The 26365-nt window shown below is 39.5% G+C and overlaps 1 protein-coding gene across 6 annotated transcripts in view; it reads right to left on the bottom strand.

The window, feature by feature from the left end:
- Positions 1-25394, bottom strand: part of SLC1A3 (solute carrier family 1 member 3) — an 85593-nt gene extending 60199 nt beyond the window's left edge. For 3 of the 6 annotated variants that reach the window (XM_065407071.1, XM_065407072.1, XM_065407076.1), the window contains exons 1-2: positions 25214-25394; positions 838-975 (exon numbers count right to left, since the gene is read on the bottom strand). In XM_065407071.1, coding sequence (XP_065263143.1) covers positions 838-975; positions 25214-25394 — 319 coding nt within the window. The remainder of the gene's footprint in view (positions 1-837; positions 976-25213) is intronic. The other 3 variants (XM_065407073.1, XM_065407074.1, XM_065407075.1) reach the window with 3 other exon arrangements.
- Between the last annotated feature and the right edge of the window lie 971 nt (positions 25395-26365).

Here is a 26365-nt window from a genome sequence, read left to right as displayed (position 1 = left end):
ATTTGGAAAACTTAAACCTCTCTATTCCCCAGTTTCTCCATCTATTAAATAGGGATAACAATACTTTCCTACCTCACAGGTGTGTTGTGAGCCTTAATTAATTAATGGTCATCCTTGTAAGAAAGTCACTAGAAAAGGACAACACATTATTTATTTTTATTATTCTCCTCCTCATCCGCAACTTCATCATCGCTAGCTTGACTAATACCCGGAGCAAGTTAATAATGAGATCTTGAGGCTTAGAAGAGCCTATTGGGTGGAAAAGGTAAACCAGAAATGAGGGAGAAGTTCCACAAGTGATGGAATGGAGGCTGAAGTCTCTTGCACAACAGATACATATTTTCCTGGCCTCCATCCTGCCACTGAACAGACTGGAGGTAGACAAGTATGTGACAGAGGAGTGGCAGAGGTACCTGCCCAAGCTCAGCACAGAGTAATTTAAATCTCCAGTGAGTCTTGGAACAACAGTGGAATACAGACTATTCTCTTACCCTTGATGGCAGTAGGACATTATGGAAGACAGTTTCTGGGTAGGATGTAAGGGCAAGGAAGAAGAGTACAGCCAACTGCAACTTTATAGTAGATATGTTGTTTTGTGTAGTTACAATGACTTTGGCATTTGAAAAATGTTTTTGGATCATTTGGCTGTTTTTTGTGTGGATCTACTTTTTTGTGAGCAATGCCTCATGTTGCAGGTTAGTATAATTTGTTGTATAGCTTTGCAATGCCATGTCTGTCTAGATTATGGAATGCACATTCTTATGACTTCATGTTTTTATCTTTAACAAATTCATGGAGAGGAGAGAACTTTTTAAAAAGTTGATTAGGCTTTTGTACCTGTAACTAAACTGGATACGATGAGTGGTAGGACCAACATCTGCAACATTCTCATCAGTAGTTCTCCTGGAAAGGAAAAGTACTTGACTTCCCGGTAGGTCATTTTGTATGGTCGGAGACAAAATCCAAGGATTATGCCTGAGGGAAACAAAAAGCATGATTTACTTTTCTAGGTTAAGCACTAGTAACATAATATGAACATAAATGTGTGTGCAGTAGTTGCCGTTAGGTGTCTCAATAGAACATACAGTGTTTTTATGGACCAGATTCTCATATCCTTACTCACATTGAGTAGTCCCATTGAGGTAAATGGAAATTGCTTCTGAACATGAGTAAGAGTATCAGAAGGTGGTTTATTGTTTGCACTATAATTTTATTTATTTATTGGATTTATAGAAAAGATTTTTCAGTCATTAGGTGCCCAGTTAATGCTCCAGGTCCCTTTGTAATATTAAAATATACAATTTCAAATAAAAAACAATAATGCACTGGTCATATGGCCTGGGGAGAGAAGGAATCTGTGAGGTTACCAGGTCACAAAGCAAGTTATGGAGCCGGCACCTTGCTCTGTGGATGGAGCTGTCCTTAAATTCTACTGCAATATGATTGTGATTGTTCTCTTCAGAGGCGATGTGTAGGGGGGGCATGTGTGGGTCAAGCGCCTCCTCAGATTAGACTGCTGGGGGTGGGAAGGAAGAGGGCTCGGTCGTTCTCTCTCTGTGCCTCCCTCCCTGGCACATTTGGCCACACTCCCTGGCAGCTGCGTGGGGGGTGGGATGGAGCTGCTTCTGCCTGAGTCTGTCTGGGAGGCAGCGGCGGCCTGCTCCCTACCCGGGCTCGTCTGCCAGGGACAAGGGACAAGCATGCCGGTGCGGGGTGGGGGCGGCTCCAGCTTGCTCGGCCCCTGTCCCCCGGCAGCAGGGCCCAGCCGGGAGGTGGGTCCCCACTGTCTCCCAGCCAGGCTCTCTCAGGCAGAAGCAGCTCCATCCTGCTCCCTGCCCGGCTGCCAGGGAGAGCGGCCAAATGTGCCAGCTGGAAGCGCAGGGAGAGAAGGACAGAGCCCTCTCTCCCTCAGGTAATGTGGGGCGGGGAGAACATGGCGTCCTGGGCTGGGCTCAGGGTGGTGGGGGGTGTCACTGGGAGAGGAGACACATGGGGCAGTCATGTGTCCTCACCTTTAGATTGTGCCTCCACCCCAGTATAGAGAGGCACCAGTTGTCTATGGTTCTCTTCTTTGTATAGGAAACACAATTCTTGTGCATAAAGAATCCATTGGAGTAATGTATGTGGACACTTCATTTCTGCACTTAATAAGCACTATGCTGAATAATAAGCAAGTAAAATAGACCGGCTTCTTACTTAGGCTCTGATCCTGTAATTATCTTCAGATGGATGCATCCTGTTGCCCCACTGAAATCAGTAAGGGTCTGTTAGCATGTCAGGATCCAATCCTTATACTGTGTTATAAGGGCTACATTTTCTGGTCCAGTCAGGCCATTTTTTGCACCTAATGGAGAATTGGGGCCCCACTATGTGCCTGCTTCAGTGGATAGTTCTATGAATATTATCTGAATGTGAAAGCAAGTTACTGCAGCTCCTGAAACTTGAGATGCCAAGAATTTCTGCAGATTTTTCAGTTTTATTTAATATGCTGTTCAGTAAACCACTGTGTGCAGTATTACAAGGGTTGTCCAGCATTCCACAGTGGAAGGAATCAGAACTTCTGAGATGCAGAGAATGATCTAGAGGGCTGAGCAGAGGCCTGGGAGCTAGAGCTGAGCTCTAATCTTTGCTTTGCCAGTGACATCATGTATGGCTGGGGCAAGTCATTTAACCTCTCTGGATCTCAGTTTCCCCTCTTGTAAAACTGGTATAATGATACGTAATGTACCTGCCTCAAAGGTGTGTTTTGAGGATTAATTATGGTCAGATAATGTTATTAGCAGTGCAGGAAAGGATTTAAAAGAATAATTCCCTCCAGTGCAGGAGTCACTAGCAGGGCCGGCTACAGGCACCAGCCTGGCAAGCAGGTGCTTGGGGCGGCCACTCCAGAGAGGGGCGGCAGGTCCAGCTATTCGGCGGCAATTCGGCGGACGGTCCCTCACTCCCGCTCGGAGCGAAGGACCTTCCGCCAAATTGCCGCCACAGATCGCGATCGCAGCTTTTTTTTTTTTTGGCTGCTTGGGGCGGCCAAAACCCTGGAGCCGGCCCTGGTCACTAGGTGAAATTTAATGGACTGTGCTGTGTAGAAGGTCAGGTCAGGATGATCATAATAATCCTGTCTGACCTTAAAAATCTATGCAAAATAAAAAAGATATTTAATATGACTTCAGTAGTGATTTTAAATATTTAAATACCACATTTTATATCCTTGCTAAAGAACATATTTACAATGTTTTTTTTAAGTGACTAATGAGTCTGAAAAAGATATGGCAAATTTTCTTAACTTGTTTCAATTCAGTCTGTAGTGCTAGCTTTTAAAAATCTTCAACAATGAGACAAATCAGCTTATTGATGTAGTAGACCTTTAAAGATAAAGTATAGTGATAAGGCTATCTATCAAAATCAAATCAGGAAGCAGGGCCTGATCTAGTGTTGCTGTGAAGCAGGGTGCTTAACATCTCTTAGCAGTTGCTAGTACCCTGCAGGATCAGGCTTGAAGAGGCTGAATGCTGGAGCTGGCCTTTTTCAGTAAGAGTTTCAGGTTTCCGATTCACTCTGAACATTGTACTGAAACAAAGCCTCACATTAAATGTTCCCACAACCTGTTGCACGGGTTTTTCCTCTATACAAGTAAAGAGCAAGCAACCTATGATATCAGAAGCCCAACTTTCTGAATGGTAAAATAGTGCACCACTTCTGCATTGTAGTGGAGAACCATTTTGTAACAGAATCTTTTGGCTTCTTCAAGACAAAAATCAATATTGTTTGTTAAAGTCAGTGAGTGGAATTTTAAAAGATAACTATGGTACTGCAACAAAACCAGACCCTTGGTTGAATTGTACACTTATTCTTGTAAACAGAAAGAACTGAGGTTGGGAATAATCAGAGACTGGTTTTAGGATGTACCTGTCACAGATGCAATTGAATTCCTGGAAAACTCCCAGCTTGTGGGACAGTTCCAATGGTGGAGTATTTTGTTGTCTTTCGTGCATCGATTGACATTTTACTAACGGACTAGCATTAGACAGTGCTAAAAGTGCAGAGGACAGTGTGATCTCTGTTGGCCAACTGTGAGAAAACACCCAGCTGCTAGAACTTCTTCATTTATTTGACTAGAATGTGAGGATGGAGGGAATTTGATGCTGTGCCCCAATTTCCCCTGGGACACACGAGGAAGGGTACATTTGAAGAAAGGAGATACAAGGTGAAAACATAGTTGGGAAGGGAGGAAAGAGAGGAAATCTGCCATGAAGAATGTGGGGCTTCCAAAATCCTAGACCCAGCCTTGGGAATATTTTATTGCAGTTTTTTTTAGTGATTATATTCAAATGAGATTCTGCATCTTTAAACACAATTGACAAAATGGTCCAAAACACAAATTATTCATAGAAAGAAGAAATTAATAAGGCTGGCAGTGGCATAGGAATGGAAGTGGGTAAACAAGTTAGATGTGATCTTATAATACATATGGCATAAAAAAAAAAGGCAAATGTGCTTTGGGATTGCTTATACTGAGCCATGATATCATAAGACAGGGAGAAGCATGACTCTGGTGAAACTAAAACTGGAATATTGCATTCAGTTCTAGACACTTTTGCACCAAGAAGATGTAACAAATTTAGAGTGCCCATTTTCCCCTATTCATATCTTGGAAACTATACCTGTTTCTCTAATGGCTAGGAAACATGATAATTGTCTATAATTATCCGAAAGGTATAAACACCAGGTGGAGAGTGATTTAGTGTGCTACAACTAAACTTTCTGCAAGAAGAGAGACCAAAATTAATAAATTTTAACTAATTTTTGAGAATAATTTATTTATGAAGATAATTCTTATTCTTTTTCCTTTGAGTAACAGTGAATATAAATGATGTATTTTTCTATGTGGGCACAACAAAAGGTGTCTTCTGAGATTCTACGAGAGGAATCTAAGCACCAGCAGTTTATTTTGAAAGATAAAATATTATGCCTCATTTTGTAAAATGAATTTTAAAATGAACATAAAAATCCCCTTATCGAGCAGATAAAGAACTTCTTAAAATCCTGTCTATACTACAATGTGGGTTTGGTCTTGAAATGGTAGAAAACTGTTCCAGGACCTGGCTCATTGTGTTGTATAGATGGGATGGATGGCAGGCCACATACCTTCAAATAGGATTTAGTTTCTACATCAATAGAACCATCTGGTCACAGTTAGAAAATTAGCGGTGGACTCTAACCCAGAACCAAGCACTTCTGAATTCTAGGGAAATTTAAATCTAATCTCCTCTTTAGTGCTGATTTTTTCCTGAGCTCATCACCTTGATATCTGAACTTTGTGGCTGGGTCCTTCACTAAGTCTTGTAGCTTCAACAGATTTCTTCCCCTGAAATAACTGAAATATTGAAACTAGCACAGAAATTCTCAAAGATAAAAAGACAAACCATTTTGAAATGAACAGTAACAGGAACTCTGTTTTGTAAAACCATTGAGTTACCAGTTTTTAAAACTAATCGTGAATCCCTAACCTGTTTCTCTATTTCAGAAGCATGCAGTTATGGACATAAAGGACTGCAGATTTATTTACAGTGCACATTTCTTAAATAAACTTTCTTTGCAGAATATTTCAGAACAAAATATATAAAAATAAATTATTTTTATTTTTGACATGATCAAAAGCCAGACATAGCTGTTTCAAACTGAAAACATCAACATGTATTCCACAAGAAAATTACTAGACAGTGCTTCCATTACAAGGTACAAGATCTGAATTTTCCTTACTGGTGCAAACAGAAGACATCAAAACCTGTCACCTAACTGAGATAGAAGTCCTTACTCTTCCACTAGGTTAAATATAACGCACCAAACTGAGGGTGGCTAATAATGCTGATTCAGCACCAGCCCTGCACCAATCCTGGGAATAATGTTCTGTTTCAAATAAGACATAATGAATAACTGGATGCCACTGATTTACATAGGTAGTAATGGAACCTGCCAGGTCAGATCTGAGCACTTGTCCAATTGTTCCTCACAATGACCAGACACAGTTGCTTCTGAGGATGGTGCAAGTTCTCAATTAGAGACATATATGGAATGCAATAAGCTTCTTTCTCACTCTAAAAAGTTAGTAGTTGGCTTATGCCCTGAAGCTTGAGAGTTTATATCTTTTATATGATTGTGGATGTTCCCATAATCCACATACATGTGTAATTTTTTTGACTCCTAACCTCATGGATCTAATGATATCTTGTAGTAGTGAGCTCTATACACAGATTATGTATTTCATAAAAAGTGTTTCTATTAATAATTTTTAACGTGTCTTTCATTTTTGTTGAATATTCCCTTGTTCTTGTGTAAGGAGCACTTGAGTAACTATCTCAACACCATTAGAAGCATTTGATTATTTTCCCTACACCATTCATTATTTTATATACCTCTACCCTGTCCCTCTTACTCATTTCCTCTCTGAACTGCACACTAGTGTTTGAAAATCTCCATGGCTCGAAATAATTTTTATAGACCCTTTCTATACATATTTTACTATTTCTGTGACCTGAGCAAAGCTTTCACATTAGCTGTCCACATTCACCGCTAGACCTTTTCCCTTGGGGCTTACACTGAATTTAGAATTAGCAATGAGTAGTTCACATTATTCTTTCCAATTACTTTGCATTTGTCAGCAGCTAAATTTCATATGCCACCATATTGTCCATTCACCAAGATTTTGTTAAGTCTTTTTGAAATCCTCACAGTTTTCTCTAGGTCTGTCTATCTGATATATTGTAGTTCACTCCCTTTTCCAGAGCATTAAAAAGTATAGTAAACAACACCAGTTCCAGTACAAAATGTTGGGGCACCCTCCTGTTAATCTGTTACTTTATTGAAAACGGACCAATTATTCCTACTCAAAGGCTTTTGAAACTTCAGATGAATTATATGTGCTATTTCCTCTCCTTTAGCATGTGTAAGGTTTTCTAGTTGATTTTCCTTTACTAAAGCCATACTCGTTTGTCCCTGTCCTGTCATGTTCGTAGTCTGGGAGTATAATGTAGTAAAATCTCATTCCCTGGGCAAGTTATTAATAGAAGGGTAAGGGAGGTGTCATTTGATTTGTATGCATCTACAGAATCATAATTTCAATGGTGTCACTGTCTAGGGCATGGCAGGGAGGACTTGCTGCCTTCCACTATTGTGCACCTCCGGCTCCCAGTTCCAGGTCCTCCACTTCATAGAAATTTTGATAATACAGTAATTGGAAATGGGTTGAATTTGGTATCATTTGAAAGCCCTTTCTCGCATGAACACAGTGGTACCAAACATGACAAACCTAAAACAATTATGTAGATATATATTTGAAAAAATATTTAAAAATCAACTTTTTAAAATTGTACTTTAACACAGGGTTGCATTGCTTACTTAAAAAAAAAAAGATCTTTGGTAATCCTAGAGAAGTAAGCCTTGACAAGTAGGACTGAAAACATTTATTCATGAACATTATCATCAGTGTCATCTCCGTCTAGTGCATCACTGCTAGACACATTGTCACACTAATCCTTGTCTGTGCTACACTCACACAGGTCCATTCAAGGTAAACATTTGCTGCGTGGAGAGCATCTGGATTTGATTAGCTGCAGGATTGATTTGGAAGCATGTGGTATTTCACACATAACTGGTGTCATTGGTCCATCTTCCAAGACCCATCCATGCCTGATAGGGGAGGATAGCTTTGGATGAACTCGATAATCCTGGAGCCATTCCATTGCTGGATAACTTGCCCCCTTGAAGCAGGTATAAATGCATCCCTTGTTGGTGGCAATTTTGCTGAGTGAACTGAGCGATCAGTGGGACTAGCAGGTATGATTGGCAGGATGCATACAGGTCATTTGCTCTGGTACCTTGTATAGTGCTGAATTAAAGGCTGACCAGGTTGGAATGTATCTTTCTCCTGAAATGGTTTGGTATGGTATTTCCTGGGTGTCTAGATCATTTGAGGGTACGTTTTCTGTCTCTTCAGCTGAAGCCATACTCAATTATTTTTAACCTCTGGAGTGCATCCCAGTTTTGCACAATAACCAAGTGAGGTCAAAGATAGCAAATATAGAAAACTCTATTACAGTCAATTTAACTGCTGCTTCAATGAAAACTGGACTTCTTGGCTTCAGATTTTTTGGACATTGGTAGGAAAGTGAGTCATTAAGTCAGGAAGCTCCTTCAAGGAAGGGTTCTTTTGTTGGTCCAGACAGCACTTGAGGTTGAGACTGATTCCCATTAATATACTCCTGACCATAACAGTAGCATAAAGAGTACCGTTGCCATCAGCTGTATCTTCAAGGAAGTCTAAGTGTATGTCTACACTACGACATTAGATCGAATTAATAGAAGCCGGTTTTATAGAAATCGGTTGTATACAGCCGATTGTGTGTGTCCCCACATAAAATGCTCTAAGTGCATTACGTCGGCGGACCGCGTCCACAGTACCGAGGCTAGCGTCGGTTATCAACAGCACAAAATATAAACTTACCCTTGATAAGTTCTGGGGGAATGGACAACCCTTCATTCAGTTCCATGTAGCAAAGAACTTTGTTTGCAATTGCAGTCTCCTGGTAGAATGCTTTGTTACAGTCAATGGAGAAGCCAATGCTGTGCATATGTAACACCGATAGATCTCTCTCTCCCCGCCCCCCCTTGTTAAACCAATAGCTACTTGTCATGGTAGACTACACATATGCTCCACAGTTATGTATGTGTTGGAAACCTGCCTTGCATTGAAGCACTTGTATATAAGGCTTTCTGATAAAATGGCAGCCTTCTTCTCCGCTTGCTTATTTTCATTCTCATTGGTGCTGACGTCACTGCAATCACCAATGCACCACTTAAAGAAGTAGTACATGTCATATGGTATTATTTTTCAGGTTTGGCATCAGCTTTGGATCCCTGAAACTTCCACATACTGCAGGACAAAAAGCTTTTCCACAAAAATTTATTAGCTGCAAACAGTCTTCATATTACTGTTGACATCAGTGCTTTCTTCCACTTTTGATAGAGCCACATCTTTTGTAGCTTTTAAGGATATGCACTGTGATTCATTTCTGCAGATAGGATTGCTAAAAAGTACATCCGTTTCCCACAGTTCATCTTCAATAAATGCTGTAAGAGCCTTTCTTGTAAGCATTTGTTTGTCTTCAATGCCATTCAAAGCACATACTTCTCTGTACTTAGCTTCTGCATCAGCTATTGACACCACTTCCCCATCCATTTGAGCCTTTGCAAGGCAATTAATGAATTCCAGCCATGGTGCAATAGAAAATGGGTATTGGTTTCTGTTGCTTTTTACCTTTTGACACAACCCATTACATAGATTCTTGGTGTAGGATTCAATGTGATACACAATGTCATATGTGTGGGCATCTTTCGGGTCAATGCACCCACTTAACTTTACTTTCCATGCAATATTCAGGAAAGCTCTACAACCTCATCCCCTATGAACCCATCCCAAGGACCTCCTACATGCTTCCCAAGATACACAAACAGGAGGACCCAGGCAGACCCATCACATCTGGCCACAGTACTCTTACTGAAGGAATATCAGGAGTCCTAGAAACCATCCACAAACCATTCTCTGCACAAAGGCCCAGCTTCCTCCAGGACACAACCGTTTTCCTCCAGAAACTCTGCAACATTAACAACCTCCCTCAGAACACCATCCTTGCCACCATGGATGTCACCTCCCTATACACCAATATGCCTCACTATGATGGCATTGCTGCCTGCCTCAAATATTTACAAGATAATGGACAACCTTCAGACATCCGCCCCAAACACATTGACAAACTCATCCATTTCATCCTTACCCATACAAATTTTACATTCAACAACAAACCATGGGAACAGCCATGGGTACTAGGATGGTTCCCCAATATGCCAACCTCTTCATGGGCCTCCTTGAAGAAGAATTTCTGGACAAATGCACCACATAACCAATGATATATCTGAGAAACATCGATGGTATTTTCATCCTCTGGACGGATTTCCACCACAACTTCAGTGGCCACAACCATCTATTAATCCCTCTCTAGAACACTCCCACACTAGCACAACTTCTCATACACCACAATCAGCTTCAGCAATGGAACCTTACAGACAACTATATACAGGAAATTCACGGATCACCATCCTTACCTTCACAGATCCAGTAACCACCCCAAACATGCCAAGAAACCTGTTATCTACAGTCAGGCACTCAGATACCACAGAATATGATCAGAGGAGAAAGTCCGTGATATACACCTTAACACACTTAAAACCGACTTCACTAAACAACGCTCCATGAGAGAAGTAGATTGCATCATGGAACGGGCCACCCTAATACCCTGATAGAACCTGCGTTGATACAGAAATAAAACTCCCTTCAACTGCACACTTCTGGTTGTCACCTGTCACCCCACACTGGAACCCATACGGGGTATCATCAAACAATTACAACTTATACTCAATAGGGACCACATCCTGAAAGAAATCTTTCCTGGACCCCTCTTTTGGCCTTCAAATAACCCCCCCCCCCAACCTTGCCAAGCTCATCATCAGGAGCTAGCTCCTCAAAGACCAGGACACACTAACTCAAAATGGCGCAAGAGACTGTCAGAACAACGAATGTAAAATTTGTAGATCTATCTCCACTGCTATGATGGTCAACACCCCCCACAACACACCTTTCGAGATCCATGGGTCCTACACATGCCTATCACCACATGTGGGGTAGTTCATCCTGTCCACTAAATGGCCCAATAGCAACTAGGTGTGTGAAACAAGATGATTGCTATGCTCTCAAACGAACTCACACAGTCTATCTGACCTCTCAGTCCTTATCCTCAGAGGAAACCTGTGCAACCCCTTCAAAAGATGAGTCCAGGAGCTTAAATTCATAACTTTGGTAGATACTAAAAGTCCTGGTCTGAATAGATTTATGGTTTATTACAACAATCTATGACCCACTTAAACCCTCCCCCCAGCTTTTTCCCCCTTTTCTCGCTTATGACTGGAGAAGTGTTAATGGGCTACTTCACCTTGAATGGTTCCTTGCATTAACTACTTATGCTAAGCAATCTATTTGATCTTGTATTTAGTCGTGACTCTCCGAGTACCTTTCCCAGACCTGAAGAAGAGCTCTGTGTAAGCTCAAAAGCTTGTGTCTCTCACCAACAGAAGTTGGTCCAATAAAAGATATTACCTTATTCACCTTGTTCCTGGGACCAACATGGCTACAACAACACTGAATATAAAGACTTTGATTAATTTACCCTTTTTATTTCCATCTTACATGTTATCTGCCCTAGTTTATGTTCCTTTCTATTGGCTTCATATGGGTTTGATTTTTCATCTAAAATGACCTCCTGTACCTTGCCATTTAACCCCATTACTATTTTTCTTGCCTTCTTGTTTCCTTTGTTATTTAGGGGTAAGCATACTTTCTGTGATTCCATTATGATATACTTAAGTAAATGCCATGATGAACCTATGGATTTTAATATACTCTTTACTTTAGGGTCTTTTTGACTAGATTCTCACCTCCAGATGAACTTGATCATATTGTTGTCAGTACTGCTCAGTAGTTACTTCTTAAAGTAGTAGTTACTTCTTAAACCAACTCTAGTTTTAGTCTTAAAGTCTCTATCTTAAACTCTTACTCTTCTTACTTCTTAAACCAACTCTAGTTTTACTTAGGACTCAGCTGAGTGTAGTCTTGCCTCTTGTGAGCATGAGAACTAATTGTTCCATCATGCAATCATTTAAATTGTCGAGAAATTGATTCTCTAAACCTTGTTCCACTGTGACATATGACCACTTTATATGTGGGTATGAAATCATCCATTATTACTGCTTTATTATGCCTCTTTGATTTTCCTTAATATTGTGTGCTCAGTGGGGGAGATTCTAACCCCATTTTCAGCCCCTTCATTTCAGGTAAAAGGGGTGAAATAGTTTAATCAGGTTCTAAAAGTCCTTATTCTAGCCAGGGGAGAATTCCCTTGGTGCAGGAGGATGCTGTCTTCCTTCTACAAGCTGTCTTCTGGAAGCTCTGGAGTATGAGGCATGCCTGGGATTGGCTAGGAGCAGGAGGGGATTGTCAGGGGTAGGGCTGTAGCACATAGTGTTTCTGGGCTGCACTGATGCCTACTGCAGTAATTCACACAAGCCCCAAGGACAAAGTTATGTTGGGGTTTATGTCAGACCCTGGAGCAGCCCAGAATTGGGAGGGTGTTAAGATAGCTTAAAGCCACTTTAATTCCCGTTCTCTTAGGCTAAAAGATCTGTGTGTTTTCTTTTAAAGATGCAGCACAGAATATCACCCAATATATTTTTCTTGGTAGTATAATCCTCCTAATTTATCTGGGTGTAGTCCCTTACCAGTTGGGGGCTTGATAGAAGCGGCTCCCAGCACTTCTTACAGCACATAGCAGAAACTGGGGGAATTGAAATAGGGACTGCTTGCTTCCCCCTCTGCTTGAGAGACAGAAACAGCTTGGGGCCAAACCAGCCACCCTATGGACAAGCCAGGCACTCAACTGCAGGCCCCAGATAGCTTGCACATGGCTAGGACTGCCCCACCTGTGAGCTGAGCACAAGCAGGAACAGTTTGTGAAGATAGAACTGGCTGCAAAGTGACAAGTTACAGCAGTTGGAGGGAAGCAACCCAAGGGTTGCTCAGTGCAGCAGAAAGTAAGATGCTGTTTTGTCTCTTTCAGCCAGGGGACCTGAGACTGACCCAAAGCCCACAGCTCCACATGGAAGAGACTGAATCCTCTCACTCCACTGCCTGTGAGGGCTGCCTGCCACCCAAGCCTGCTAAGTTTCCTCTGAACTAGAAACCAGGGATGGCCAAGGCTTGTGGCCACCAAGGACCTCTCTTCCAGAAGGAAGAGCTAGGACACCACCAGCCTTTTAGTTCTCATTGATCTCCAACTCCACCAACCAACTATGGCCTGTGGGGAGACTATGAGGGCATTTTTGTTATTTTTACTTAGTTTGTGGGCATTTAGTGTTTATTGCTGTGGGATTGGTTGGTTATTCATTTGTATGACATCCTTACTTCCCTTACTTGTTCCTTTCCCCTTTACTAACCTCTACATGTGAGCATGTCTCATCTGAGATCAAGAGCATGTCTCATCTTTTGCAGATTCCTCCATGATGAGGGCATAAAAATCATTAGAGGCTCAGGTTCCAAAAAATGAAACTATCTGGTGGGACATCAGCTATCACAGATATGACCTTTAATTCCTGATTTGATCGGAGACTCTTCCCACAATAAATAAACCAAAACAAACACCACCACCCCCAACACTTCTACTCTTAATACTGTTTGACCTTCTGCATTTCTGTGCTCCCAGAATCACCTGGATGCTTTCTTATAACATATACATATATTTGAAATCTTCCCTAATATCAAATGGATGATCTCAAATTATCAAAATTTCATTCTTTCTATTCCTGGATCTGTGGCTCTGAGGCAGCCCTGCCATATGGACTGCCTAAGACCCTCAGGCTTACTGATGATTCAGGCTGCCAGCTGGTCTGGGAGTCTGGAAGCCCTACTGTCTTTAGTCCGGGGCAGCTCACATGTCAAGGTTTCCCCAGAGCCACAGACCCTGGGAGCTCCAGGCAGCTGCTGAGTGAAACTATCAAGGACATCAATTTCACTCAGTGGCTGTCAGAGTCCTTGGGAGCAAATTTAGTTTCAGAAACGCCATGTCTTGGTGTTTCTGAAACAAAATATTTTTGGAATTTGGGTTTTCACAAAATTTTAAAATAGCAAAATTTCCTGTGAACCTGAACTCATGTTTTGGCCAATTCTATTTGTATTGGGTGATATTGCAAGTGCCATGATAAGGCTAATTACTTGCAAGCTGCAACTACACCTCTACCCCGATATAACACTTGACCCTTGGGAGTCAAAAAATCTTACCGCATTATAGGTGAAACCGCGTTATATTGAACTTGCTTTGATCCACTGGAGTGCGCAGCCCCACCCCCCGAAGCACTGCTTTACTGCGTTATATTCGAATTCGTGTTATATTGGGTCATGTTATATTGGGGTAGAGCTGTATAAACATTTTAAAAACAATCACTGTCAACCCTTTGCTACCTTCAGATGTTCCTTATCTACTGAGTTGTGCTGTACATTATTGTTTACTCTCAGATCTCTCATCCACCTCACTCTCCTTACTTTTTGGCTTCAGTACATCTTTTATGGTACCCTATATACCTAGAACTTATATACTCTCTTGCTTCTTAGCCACCAAATGCTTTCTCTGTCATTCTTCAAGTTTCTCCTTAAAACCCTCTTCTTCCATGAATCCTTCTTACATTGGTTTCTCACCATTGATTTCTCCTTTACTTGAACTACAAGGAAAGAGGGTCATGTGGCTAAAGCATAGGATTGGGAATCATCAGATGTGGCTTCCATTCCTGTTACTGTCACAGATTTCTTGTGAGTCACATGACTTCTTTGTATCTCAGTTTCCTCATCTGCGAAATTGGGATAATAATGCTGTAACTACTGTACCTAGCCAGTAGACTTGTGTGGAGAAGGTAATTCCATTTCACAGAAAAAACAACGAGGAGTACTTGTGGCACCTTAGAGACTAACAAATTTACTTGGGCATAAGCTTTTGTGGGGGCTAAAACCCACTTCATCAGATGTATGGAGTGGAAAATACAGTATGATGATATATATATACATAGTACATGAAAAGATGGGGGTTGCCTTACCAATTCTAACGAGACAATTCAATTAAAGTGGGCTATTGTTAGCAGGAGGAAAATTCACTTTTGTAGTGGTAATTCCCATTTTTTCATGTACTACGTATATATATCTTCCTACTGTATTTTCCACTCCATGCATCTGATGAAGTGGGTTTTAGCCCATGAAAGCTCATGCCCAAATAAATGTGTTAGTCTCTAAGGTGCCACAAGTACTCCTCGTTGTTGTTGCTGATACAGACTAACACGGCTACCACTCTGAAACCTGTCTCCATTTCACAGGGGATTTCAATATTTTGAAATTTGATTTTGTTCCAATTAGGAATGAAAACTAAAAATTTTGAAAATCTCTGGGTAAAGGAAAGTCCTGGAGTCTGTGTCTCCAGGGCAGTCCACCTGGGTGGCTTCCTCAGAACTGCAGACCCTAGAAGATCTGGGGTCCCTGACTCAGGGGCAGTTCATTTGTCTGGCTTCCTCTGAGCTATGGATCCTGGGACACCAACTCTGGAGCAGGTTTTCTGGCTGGCTGCCCCAAGGCTGTAGACACTGGAAGCCCTGGGACTGAGAAGCAAGCTGGCAGGAAACCAGACATGTTTCAAAAGTTGCCTGGCAGGCAGAGTTCCATTGGAACTTTGTTGAAATAAAATAATCTACACAGGATGTTTCGATTTTGATGAACTGAATAATTCTGTCAGAACTCTCAGGGCTGCTATGAAATATAGTTCATTAATATGCATTGAGATCCTCAGATGGAAGTTATTTAGAAGTGCAGAATAATACTGTCCTATTTTTAAAATCTGTTTTGAAGTAGAGGGACAGTTTTTAATGTCAGTTATGCTGATGTAAATCCTAAATAATTCTACTGAAGTCACTGGAATTACACCAGATCACTACTAGTGTAAGCAAGATCAGAATCTGGCTCATGGATTATATCCCATTATATGTGTTACAAAGTTTTATGTACAATTAAGGTCCTGTTAGCCACTTTATAGTTGTTATTATTATATTTTTTTACAATTATCTTGACATACTTTTCTGTCTGGATATCACTCCTGCTGCACCCTCTTGACAAGTGCTCATATTTTTGGTCCCTAAAATAATGGCTTCCAACAGATAAGTACGTTATTCTCTCTTAAGCAGAATGGAATATTGATTTTAGTATACTGGTCAGTTTACAGAGTTTCTTTATTAACTTTACATTTCTCTCTTTTCCAGTTCTCCCTGGATTGGAAGTTGACATATTCTCTAACAGTTTATGATTCTTTCCCATTTACTGTACAACAATTTCAAAATATCCACATCCATTATAATCTTTCCTTTATATTGGTGAGGCATCCAAAGGCCACAGGTAGGATCCAGGTCTCGTAGAGCCAGGCATTGTATGAACACCCGGGAACACACTTTGTCCTTTCCCTAAAGAGTTAACGATCTAATTTAAGAGACAGTCTTATGTAAGATTTTACAGTGTCTTGTATTTGTGTTTAAAATATCCCACATCATTTTGTCTAAATGTATGAACAGCGTATCCATAACTACAGGTAGGAGTCCTTCCCACAAAAGATACACATGTTTTGGTTCTGTCTTATACCTGTTTTACCTAATCAGTACATCTTAGCTTTGACTTCTTGGATGTACAGTTGTGCATGATACTTTGTGGAAAGTGCCCACTTTCATAAAATCATAGAAATGTACAGCCAGAAGAAACCTTGAGAAGTCACCAAATCTAGCACCTGGCACTGAGGCGGACCAAGTAAACCTAGACCATCCCTGACAGGTGTTTGCCCAATCTGTTGGAAGACTGTTATCAGGTCTCCTTCAGCTGTCTTGTCTCAAGACTAAACATGACCAGCTTTTTCAATCTTTCCTCATAGGTCAGGTTTTCTAAACCTTTTATAATTTTGATTGTTCTCATCTGGATTCTCTCTAGTTTGTTGCATCTTTCTTAAAGTGTGGTACCCAGAACTGAATTCAGTACTCTGGTCGAGGGCCTCACTACTTCAAGATAGAGTGGGACACTTACCTACCATGTCTTTCATATGACGCTTCTCAACAAACCCCAGAATTGTATTTGCCTTTTTTACAACTGTATCACATTGTTGAGTTTCATTCAATTTGTGATGCATTATAATCTCTGGATCCTTTTCAGTAGTATTACCACTTAGCCAATTATGCCCCACTTTGTAGTTGTGGATTTGATTTTTCCTTCCTAAGTGTAGTAGGAAAGTTTGCACTTGTCTTTATTGAATTTAATCTTGTTGATTTCAGACCAATTTGTCAAGATTATTTTGAATTCTATTCCTGTCCTCCAAAGTGCTACTAATCCCTCTTATCTGCAATTTTTTAAAGAACACTCTCCACTCCAGGTCCAAATCATTAATTAAAATATTGTATCATTGGATGGTACTGGAACTAGAACAGACCTGTGTGGGATCCCACTAGATACATTCTCCCAGTTTGACAACTGATAACTACTTTTTTGAACCAGTTTTTAACCCACTTTATGGTAATTTAAACCACATTTCCCTATTTTTCTTATGAGAATGTCAAGAGGGACTGTGTCAAAAGCCTTACTAAAATCAAGACATATCACATTTACATCTTTCCCCAATTCATGATGCCAGTAACTCTGTCAAAGAAGGAAATCTAGATTGGTCCTTGACAAATCCATGTTGGCTATTACTTATAACCTTATTATCATCTAGGTGCCTATAAAATGATTATTTAATAATTTATGCCAGTATCTTTCTAGATATCAAAGTTAGATGACCAGTCCCTAGGTCCTCTTTGTTCCACTTTTTAAAGATAAGTACTATGTTTGCCCTTCTCCAATCATCAATTATCTCAAAGATAATTGCTAGTAGTTCCAATATTGCTTTAGCTTCATATCATACTTCATATGACATCAAGCTTCATATCATACTCTAACTCCTATCACTCATTCCCTCTAACTCTATTGGGAGGGAGTCATAGGCACCATGTCACAATCCCAGTTATAAATAATATGCTCATTATTTTCATTAGTTCCTGAAACTGTTTGCTCTAACATCCAGAATACATGATCTCTGTAGAGACCTATCATAACTCCTGATTCCTGCAATGACCACCCCTCATTAATGTATGAAATCTAGTACTTGGGTAGTCTAATTGTGTAACTGAGGTGTCTGTCACAGTGCTAAAGAAATGTTTGTTGAATCAAACTCTGCTTGTGCCAAAAGTATTTTATGCCTGTAAACACTAGGGAGTAAAGATGTTTCATTTCATGCAACATAGACTCTTGTGAGGGACATTGTCAAAGGAGATTTGAAAATCCAGTTCAATTATATTTCCAAGTTCTCGTTTAGCCAACATTTCTTGACACACACAAACAATCTGAGTAGGTTAGAGCAAGGATTTCCTGTCACAAAAGTCAGGGTAGTTTGTCCCTATTATATCATGCTTATTTAAGTGTTTTTATAATTTTTAATGATCATTGCAATCATATCTCCTGGTATTGAAGTAAGACTTTCTGATCTGTAATTCACACGATCACCTCTAGCAACTTATTAAAATATAGATAGGTTCCTGTACAACACTTGCAACCCTCTAGCTCTCTGGTATACTAGCTGATTTTTAATAAGTTGCATATATTTGCTAAGCCACTTCATTCTTAAATTTCTTAACAATTCTTGGATGAATACTGTCCAGTATTACTGAGAGTGCAGTCTGTTTAATGTATCGATTTGTTACAGCACTTCTGTTAACATTTCAGCCTCAGAGTCTCTCATCTGTATCTTCCCAACATTCTCTTTGGTGCTCAACCTCTTGAAGGATCACACCTCTAGGAAGGGTGGTCCATGAATCATGCTCCTGTAATCCTGTTGCATACAGGATTAATGAATGTATATTCACATCACCTGCAGATATGGCATCTACAAATAAATCTCCTGGTCTGTTAAACGTTTTTCAGAAAGGGCTACAACTCACTTATCCTAAAGACTACACTAATGGCAAAAAAGGCTAGGTGAAAATAATTGTAAGAAACGCCAAAATCTGTGCACTAGACAGTGTCATCTGTGAGTTGCCTTTTCGGTACTTCCAATAATATCTGATTAAGTAGAGTCTTGATAGATTGATACCCAGACAGGTGTGTGGCATTTTTTGTTTTGTTTGTAAAGTTGGTCCTCATGAAATTGAGGAACGGCTATAATGAACTAGATGCAGTTAGGGGTATAAGTAGACACATGTAACCTTCTCTGTATACAGTATTTCACCTAAAACAGATCAACCAGGATGCACAACACATCTCTTATTCAATCTTACACCTTTCTTGAACAAACATTGTGTCAGTTCTGCCAATTTGCAAAGAAATGTGGAAGCCATGCCAATATCTGGTAAGAATAAGTATAAGACCATCTGACTGATTTCTATTTATGACCTAGAACCCATCCCAATAGCCAATCTCCAGATTTGTAAAAAACAAACAAACAAGAAAATTCATAGAAAACACACCTACTGCTTCTATACATGAAGGTTTAATGTTAATTGTTTGAACTACCTCCAATTCCCTTTGTCTCTTCTCCTACTTACAACCCTGCTCCTCTTTCCAGGTGTACTTTTCACCTAGAACTATCACCTCTTCCTTTGCCCCAAATCACCTCTTTCAAAAAATTCCTCAAAATGCAATTATTTTGGATGTCTTTTTAGTCTTAGTTAGCTATCACTGGCTGTCACTCAGCCTACCTTATGTAGCCAAGGATATACCAGATAGACACAGAAATCTAACAATTTTCTTGTTCCTTTTTTTCATGATTCATACTAAAATCCTTAAAACCAGGAGCCCTTTATTTACTTTCCAAAATACTTTCCCTCACAATTCATCTGTAAACATAATAGCTACATATAAAATGTTACTTAATCTGCCATATCATGGTGTCTTTGGAATTACCCTGAAATATGGTTTAAATATTAATATAATCTTTTAGATTCCAGGTTATGTTAAGGAAATGATAGTGAAAATTTCAGCCTGAAAGATGAAAGTTTCAGAAATTTGTAAGCAACTGAATCATAGATTAGAAAGGGTCAGGCAACCTTAACAATAGTTTTTACAATAGCTCCAGCTAAAATAGTGTTTTTAATCCCCTTTAGGCATATGCTGGGTGTCATGAAAATATACAGCCCATAAAATGACCTTCAGACAAAGTTCAGGTGACCCATTCTATCTGTTGTAACATATTTTTTTTCATAGAGCCTTTGCCCTGTCCTGTTATCTTTTCACATAGAGAATTTCTTATTGAAATCATAGTTAAAGCCACACAAACATCTTTAATGCTGTGCTCATGCCAACTTCTCACATTCCATGCAACATAGCCTTCAAATCTAGTCTGTAAGAAGTAGTCTTAAATCAGCTTTAAACAACTTAGAATGAGTTTTTAGAAGGTCTCTGATATCTATTTAGAAAAAGTTATGATATTAGTACAATTTGTATGTAGAGTGCAGTAAATGTGTACTTCTGCACACAGATTTTATGACTCCTCCAAAATGGTATTTTTCAGCACTATTCTACCCTATGATAGTTCCAGAGTTTGGAGCATAGGAAGTTTGTACATCTAGTTATTTATCTAAAAGCACTTGTACCTTGGTTGATCTGTCCCCAATATGTACATTTTGATTCCCAAATTGACCAAGTATGTGATTCCTCTGTACTGCATGTGGCTTTAAATAAAATGGTAGTCATTTGAAATTTTGGATTCTGTTTAGTTTCAAAATATGAGAGTGTGTAGTAACTGTAAAATTAAAGGTATGGTAGTATTGTAAGAAGAAGTAACTGATAAAGAAAACTTGGTACATTTGAACTTTCAGATTTTGTTCTGTTGTAAGAAAATTAAAGTGATCTTTTACATTTTTTTCCCATAGTGATTTTTTTTCAATCTTAACTCCAATTTCAGTGTTTGGGAATATGCTTGAGGCATTTTTGAAAAGTTTGGAATTATTCAGTGAGAGGAGTCAGTGAACTGTGCAGGAGCTTGTGAACTGTGCAGGTTCTTCAGTGTCTTCTTATGTGTCTCTGTCCCTTTTGCTCGCTTCCAGGTGAACCCTTTGTGCCCTATGTGATGTGCTCATGCCTGCTCACCTAAAACCACACCTTGGTGTGGTTCCTTACTATCATAGCCTGATGTCTTGGTCCCATGTGAATTTTAAGCTCCCTACCTCAGGCACTGTGGCCATGTGCACTTACGAAGTGTATATTGGGGTCATGTGCATCTTACATGGGGAAAATTACATCCCTCTTCTCGGGCTGGAGAGGGCCCTTGAACAGCAGAAGAGGAGCAGTTTCACCACACCAGCGAGGTAAAATTTGGGTACACCATGCTGGGGTGCACATCACCTGTATGGCTCAGAGTTCTACTCTTTTGTGGGGTGAGGCAGGAGGATCTTCTGCTGTGCACATGCTCTGGTCCTTCACCTATTCCAGCCATTAGGCTTAATTAGCAGTAACAAAGCAGCACCGTTTTCACTCCATGGACTGGGGAATGGATTCCTTCCCTTTCCCCCATGGAGTGTCCCAGTGCACAACTAGATTAGTTAGACTGGGCACTGTGAAAAGATTTTAGCTAGAGAGTTCATTAGGGTCATGATCACCTCACAAAATATGCAGGAACTATTGCTTATCTTATGTACTCCCCATCTTCTTTAGCACCACTGGACTTCTCAGTTTTAGTAGTGCTCCCCTGTGACCAGCTTCACAAGAGTTCTACTCATAAACTCTATGTGACTTAAGCTTTTCCCTTGGGTAGCCACCAAACTCCACTGGAGTTCCTGTGGAGTTTCAGAGTTCTTCTGGAAAAAATCTGGACTCCTGTGGAGTTTTGAAAACTGGGTGGTGGGCAACAGGAATCAGGAGAGACTATACAAGGAGGGAAGCATGGGGGAATGGAACAGCCGTTGAGATTATGCCAAAGTTTTTGGAGAACATTTCAAAGTCTGTAAGACCTCCTGCAAACTTTCCAAAAGCCATCAGGACCTGCAGCACACCTTAGAAGTACTATTGATCATTTTGTCATACTCAATTCACTAGTGAACAACTCCCCAAATATGCCTTTCTCCATCTCAGAATAGGTCCTGTACCCTAGATCTTGCCAAGATTCACTGAAAAGCTCATTTAAAGTTTCTAGACAACTCATTTTGCAGACAAAAAAACTTACAGAAGTTTTCAAAACTTTAGAATGACCTATTTTTTCCACATCATATTTCTCGAAGATAGCTTGTTTGAAATCAGCTCCAATTTTATAAAAATATAATAATAGTAATAATGAGCCACAGACCATACATTTGACACCAAAAAGAACTTTCTTGAAGGTTTCAGAAAAGGTGCCAAAACCAGGCATATTATAGAAGTTAGTCTCAGCTTTAGCTCTGGAGAAACTTCTGACATCTCCATATCAATAGCTTTATTTTTTTAATGTAATTGTTTTTATTGCAGCAGCCACGGAAGCCTTTTATCTGTACCCTAGGGCAATTGATTCTGTGCTTCCCCCTCAAAGATAATTGGCACTTTGCATTGCCTTCTCTCATGTTTCATGCTTTGCAATAGCATGTATACACCCATCCTTTTTCATCAGTTCTGTTCATTCTCTTCAATTTTCATTGCAGTAGCACCTGAAGTTAGAGGTAATAGATACACTTCCCCTTATCTTGTGAGGATCATGATGCTATTTCCCTGTGCACTATGCTCTTGCTTATAGGTGAGTGCTAGGTAATGTCAGTTAAGTCAACAAAATATATGTGCACAAATCATATAAATATGTATTCACTTTCTATGAGCAAATATGTATCTATGCATTCATAACAATTGTTACATGAACTCAGATGCCCATTTGAAACTATGGTCCTGAAACTGTGGGCTAAGACCTATGATCCTACAAATTTAATCTCTACCAGAATCAGTCCTGCTTAACAAATGAAGTGGGAAGTGCCATATTAAACCTGCTTTCTCACCTTGACAAAATGGCCTGCAGGAAAGTGTTGGTATGTAACGTTTGATTTCACTATTAGTGAATTGAGTCCTTTTGAAAGCTACTGTACTGACAGCCCTGGAAACTAAAGCCCTTGGTTTATTTATCTAATTGTTAGAGCCTGGGCTGTCAGCAATGAAAGCTTCCTCAAATGTGCCCTGCCTGCTACCCCTTGGTGATGTTTCAACCCTGCCATGGCACAAAAACACAGTTCAGTTTTCATGTTCATTCAAACCCTGGTCCTTTTACTGAGACAGCCAACAAGGTTGTCAATTCGTGCTAATGGTGATTAGTTTTGTGATGTGGACTACTGTCCACTAGGAACTAGACCAAGCCCACCATCTGATTTTATGTAGATTGCCAAACAACTGAGAGATAGTAACAAAATTTAGTCGTTACCAACCTGATTCAGAGTGACAATTTAGAGGTGTTCATACTGTTAAACCATCCAGTCCCCTATTAATATATATTTCTACCTCAGCATACAAGTAACAGGAGGTCTACTTATTTATAACTACTAAAGAGTGAAGTTGCTTTTTTGAGAGCCATAGATATGCCTTCCCTTTATTTGTGCATATACTGTAAGTTTACACATCATTTTACAAACATAGGCAAATTCTGCTCTCCATTGCACTAGTGTATCCAAAGTAACTCTTCTGAAGGTGCTGGAGTGAGAGGTACTCCAGATATACCAGTGTATGAGTAGTCAGAATTTGTCACAATGGCCTTTTCTACACTGGGAATTTTCAACAGTTCAAGCATCACTGCTGCTCCACCAGTGCTAGCAATGGTGGATGCGCTAGTGAACATGAGAGCCTATATTAATGTTCCCACCATTGCTAGTGCTGGGGGAACTGCACCAGTGCTAGACCAATGCTGGGAGAATTGCTAGTGCCTCAGTGTAGACTTAATGATATACCCTGCTGTGAGCAGATTACAGTCTAAGAATTAGATTGCTTTTGAATTAGATCATATTTTTAACTTCAGATCCTATAATGCACCTTCCTTAGTGGACAACCAGTTAAAAACACTTTATGTTTTACGTTACTGATATTAATTAATTTTTTGTTGACTGTGGCAAATTCTTACTTAGGAATCAAAACACTGTTAACCAATTACTGTTAATAAAAAGCGAAAAGGTGCTATTTCTGTTAGGGATATAAAGTAGGTACTGTATTTGGCCCCCAGACTGCATTTTCTGTCAGCAAAAGACCACCAATAAAATGGGACTTCTTACAAATAATCCTACAGATATGAGGAACTGTAAAAGCAACAATGATGTCTGATTCCTAAGGAAGCTTAGGAAATGAAGCAATCAAATCCACATAAGAAAGCATCATTACAGCAGTTTCTACAAGGTATTAATGGGACTGCTCACCCAAGCAGGATTTGGCCTCATTTGTAAACTCTAAAATTTGGCATGTGGGTGAGCGGGTTAATATGTTTAGGCTTGAAATTAATCTGATCACAATTTTTTTTTATTATATAACCAAAATCTACTTGCTCCACAATAGAAGGAATTGTTTTATTCAGTGCAAGATGATATTGTTTAGATAGCGAAGTTTCAGTTAAGAAAAATAACAATTATGAATAATGATAAAATATTTCTATATAGAACACTTTTTGGTGAAAATTCATTGTCTTCAGATAAAAAGTCTTTCCATCAAATCAATCTTTTATGTAGCTAAAAATATTTTAAAATATTTTTAAATTTTGGCACATTCTAAATCCAGCAATGCTCATTTTGCGGGCCAGACCCCCTCCGATTGAAGTCAATGGAAGTTTGAGCATGCTATTTGATCTACTGAATTTCCACCATGTATTAAAAACAATGTCTAATCAGGCACCATCCTGCAGTCCTTGAGCAGGTAGAACTCTTATTGCCTCTCAGATTGTATCTCAAAGATGCAAGTGTAAGAATAAGAGTAATTGAGAAAGCATGACCTTGGATTTAGGTTTGTGTTTTATTTTATATTCGTCAAGGGAAAACACAAAAGGTTAAAACTCTGGGTTCTGGTCTCTGATATTTGGCTTGTCTGAGAAGCAAATGACCCTATAATTAATATTGGGGACTTCTGTCTCTCATTTCAACATGTTAATTGTATGGGTTAGTGGAAAGTGACATTCTGGGGCATTGTATTGCAACTGCTTTTTGGCAGAAACAGATTTTGTTTGATTATTCAGTCCTTTTGATTCTGTTATAGTACAGTTGATTCTTAAACAGAGGAATTAATAAAACAGAGGAATTAATGTCCTTCACCGAAATGATTCACCTCTTTGAATACTAGAATAACTAAAATTACACTTTCTCCAAAACTTTAACATACACTTTCATAGCCAAAAATGCTCCAAGCCAGCAAGTTATTATCAGTGGAGAAGAATTTGGGATCTCTTTCAGAATGCTAATTGCTGAGGCCAAGTGACATTTTCTAAGGCTGTCAAATGCAATGGAGAAACAGAATATCCCTATTGATCAAATTACTCACCAACAATGACACCAGTGACGGTGAAGAGCACAAAGGCATTCCTCACTAGGTAACCTTTAACATCATCCTTAGTTATGCTCTGCACCTTCTTTTTTGCCAGGAGTGTACGTTTCCGTACTCCTTGCTGAAAGCGCTCCATCCTATTTCCAGATCTTGGATCTTCTCCGTTACTTTTAGTCATCTATATTTTGAAAAGTGATTTCTTCTTTTATAATTTACTGCTGTTAAAATCTCCCCAGAAAGACAGAAGACCTTCTTCCTTGGGAAGTGCAGGAGGAAGCTAGAAGACAAGATATGTCAAATGTCACAATAAGTTAAACTTCAGAGGAATGATTAGTCATATCTACACATGCAGGCAAATACTCATCATATAACAATCAGACTTGGATTATTTAGATTAATTATTTGATTGCAGTATGTGGTAAATATGTGCAACGTTTGGTGCAACCCTGATTTGAAAATACAGATTTTGTTCAGATCTGTATTTCTGCATCTGCAGGGAATGGGCCTGATTCTTCTTTCACGCTGGTATAAATGAGGAGTAACTTCACTGCAGTCAATGGAGTTACAATAATATAAAATGGATGTCACAGGAGAATCAGCTGCTGTATATCTATAACTATTGATCAAGCCTCATTTTCATGTATTTAGCAGGCACACATTTATCTGAACAGAATCTGCCTATCCCACCTTTCCAATGAAACTTCTGATAAATAATATCTTTTTAAATCATAGCATTCAGAATATTATGTATTTCAGATGTTTCTAGATAATTTTAATGCTTTGTCCTGCATTGATTTCTCTCCTGTTATATTGCAAAACACAGCAGGAATAGTTTCTCTCTTTACTTACTACTCAGGAGGTATGTCTTTGATAGTAACATTCATCTTTGAAGTGTGTAAGCTACTCTGAACACATCTGTAAAACATCAGAAGATGTAACCCAGTTCGCTTGTTACTTCATGTTTATTACAAGTTCACACTACAAGATAATGCTTTGCATTGACTGGCAAAGCATTGATATGATCTGATAAAAATCACACTACAGATTTGGCTTTAAGATTTTTTTTTTAAAGCTTTCATTAAAATAGTTGGGACATGTTCGCAAGATAATCTACTTTTCATTTCAAACACGCTGTAACTTTTTTGACCA

This window comes from Emys orbicularis, chromosome 6 (assembly GCF_028017835.1).
Source record: "Emys orbicularis isolate rEmyOrb1 chromosome 6, rEmyOrb1.hap1, whole genome shotgun sequence".
Classification (NCBI taxonomy): Eukaryota; Metazoa; Chordata; order Testudines; family Emydidae; genus Emys; species Emys orbicularis.
Note: the sequence above shows the minus strand (reverse complement) of the source record. Positions and strands in the feature narration are given on the sequence as shown.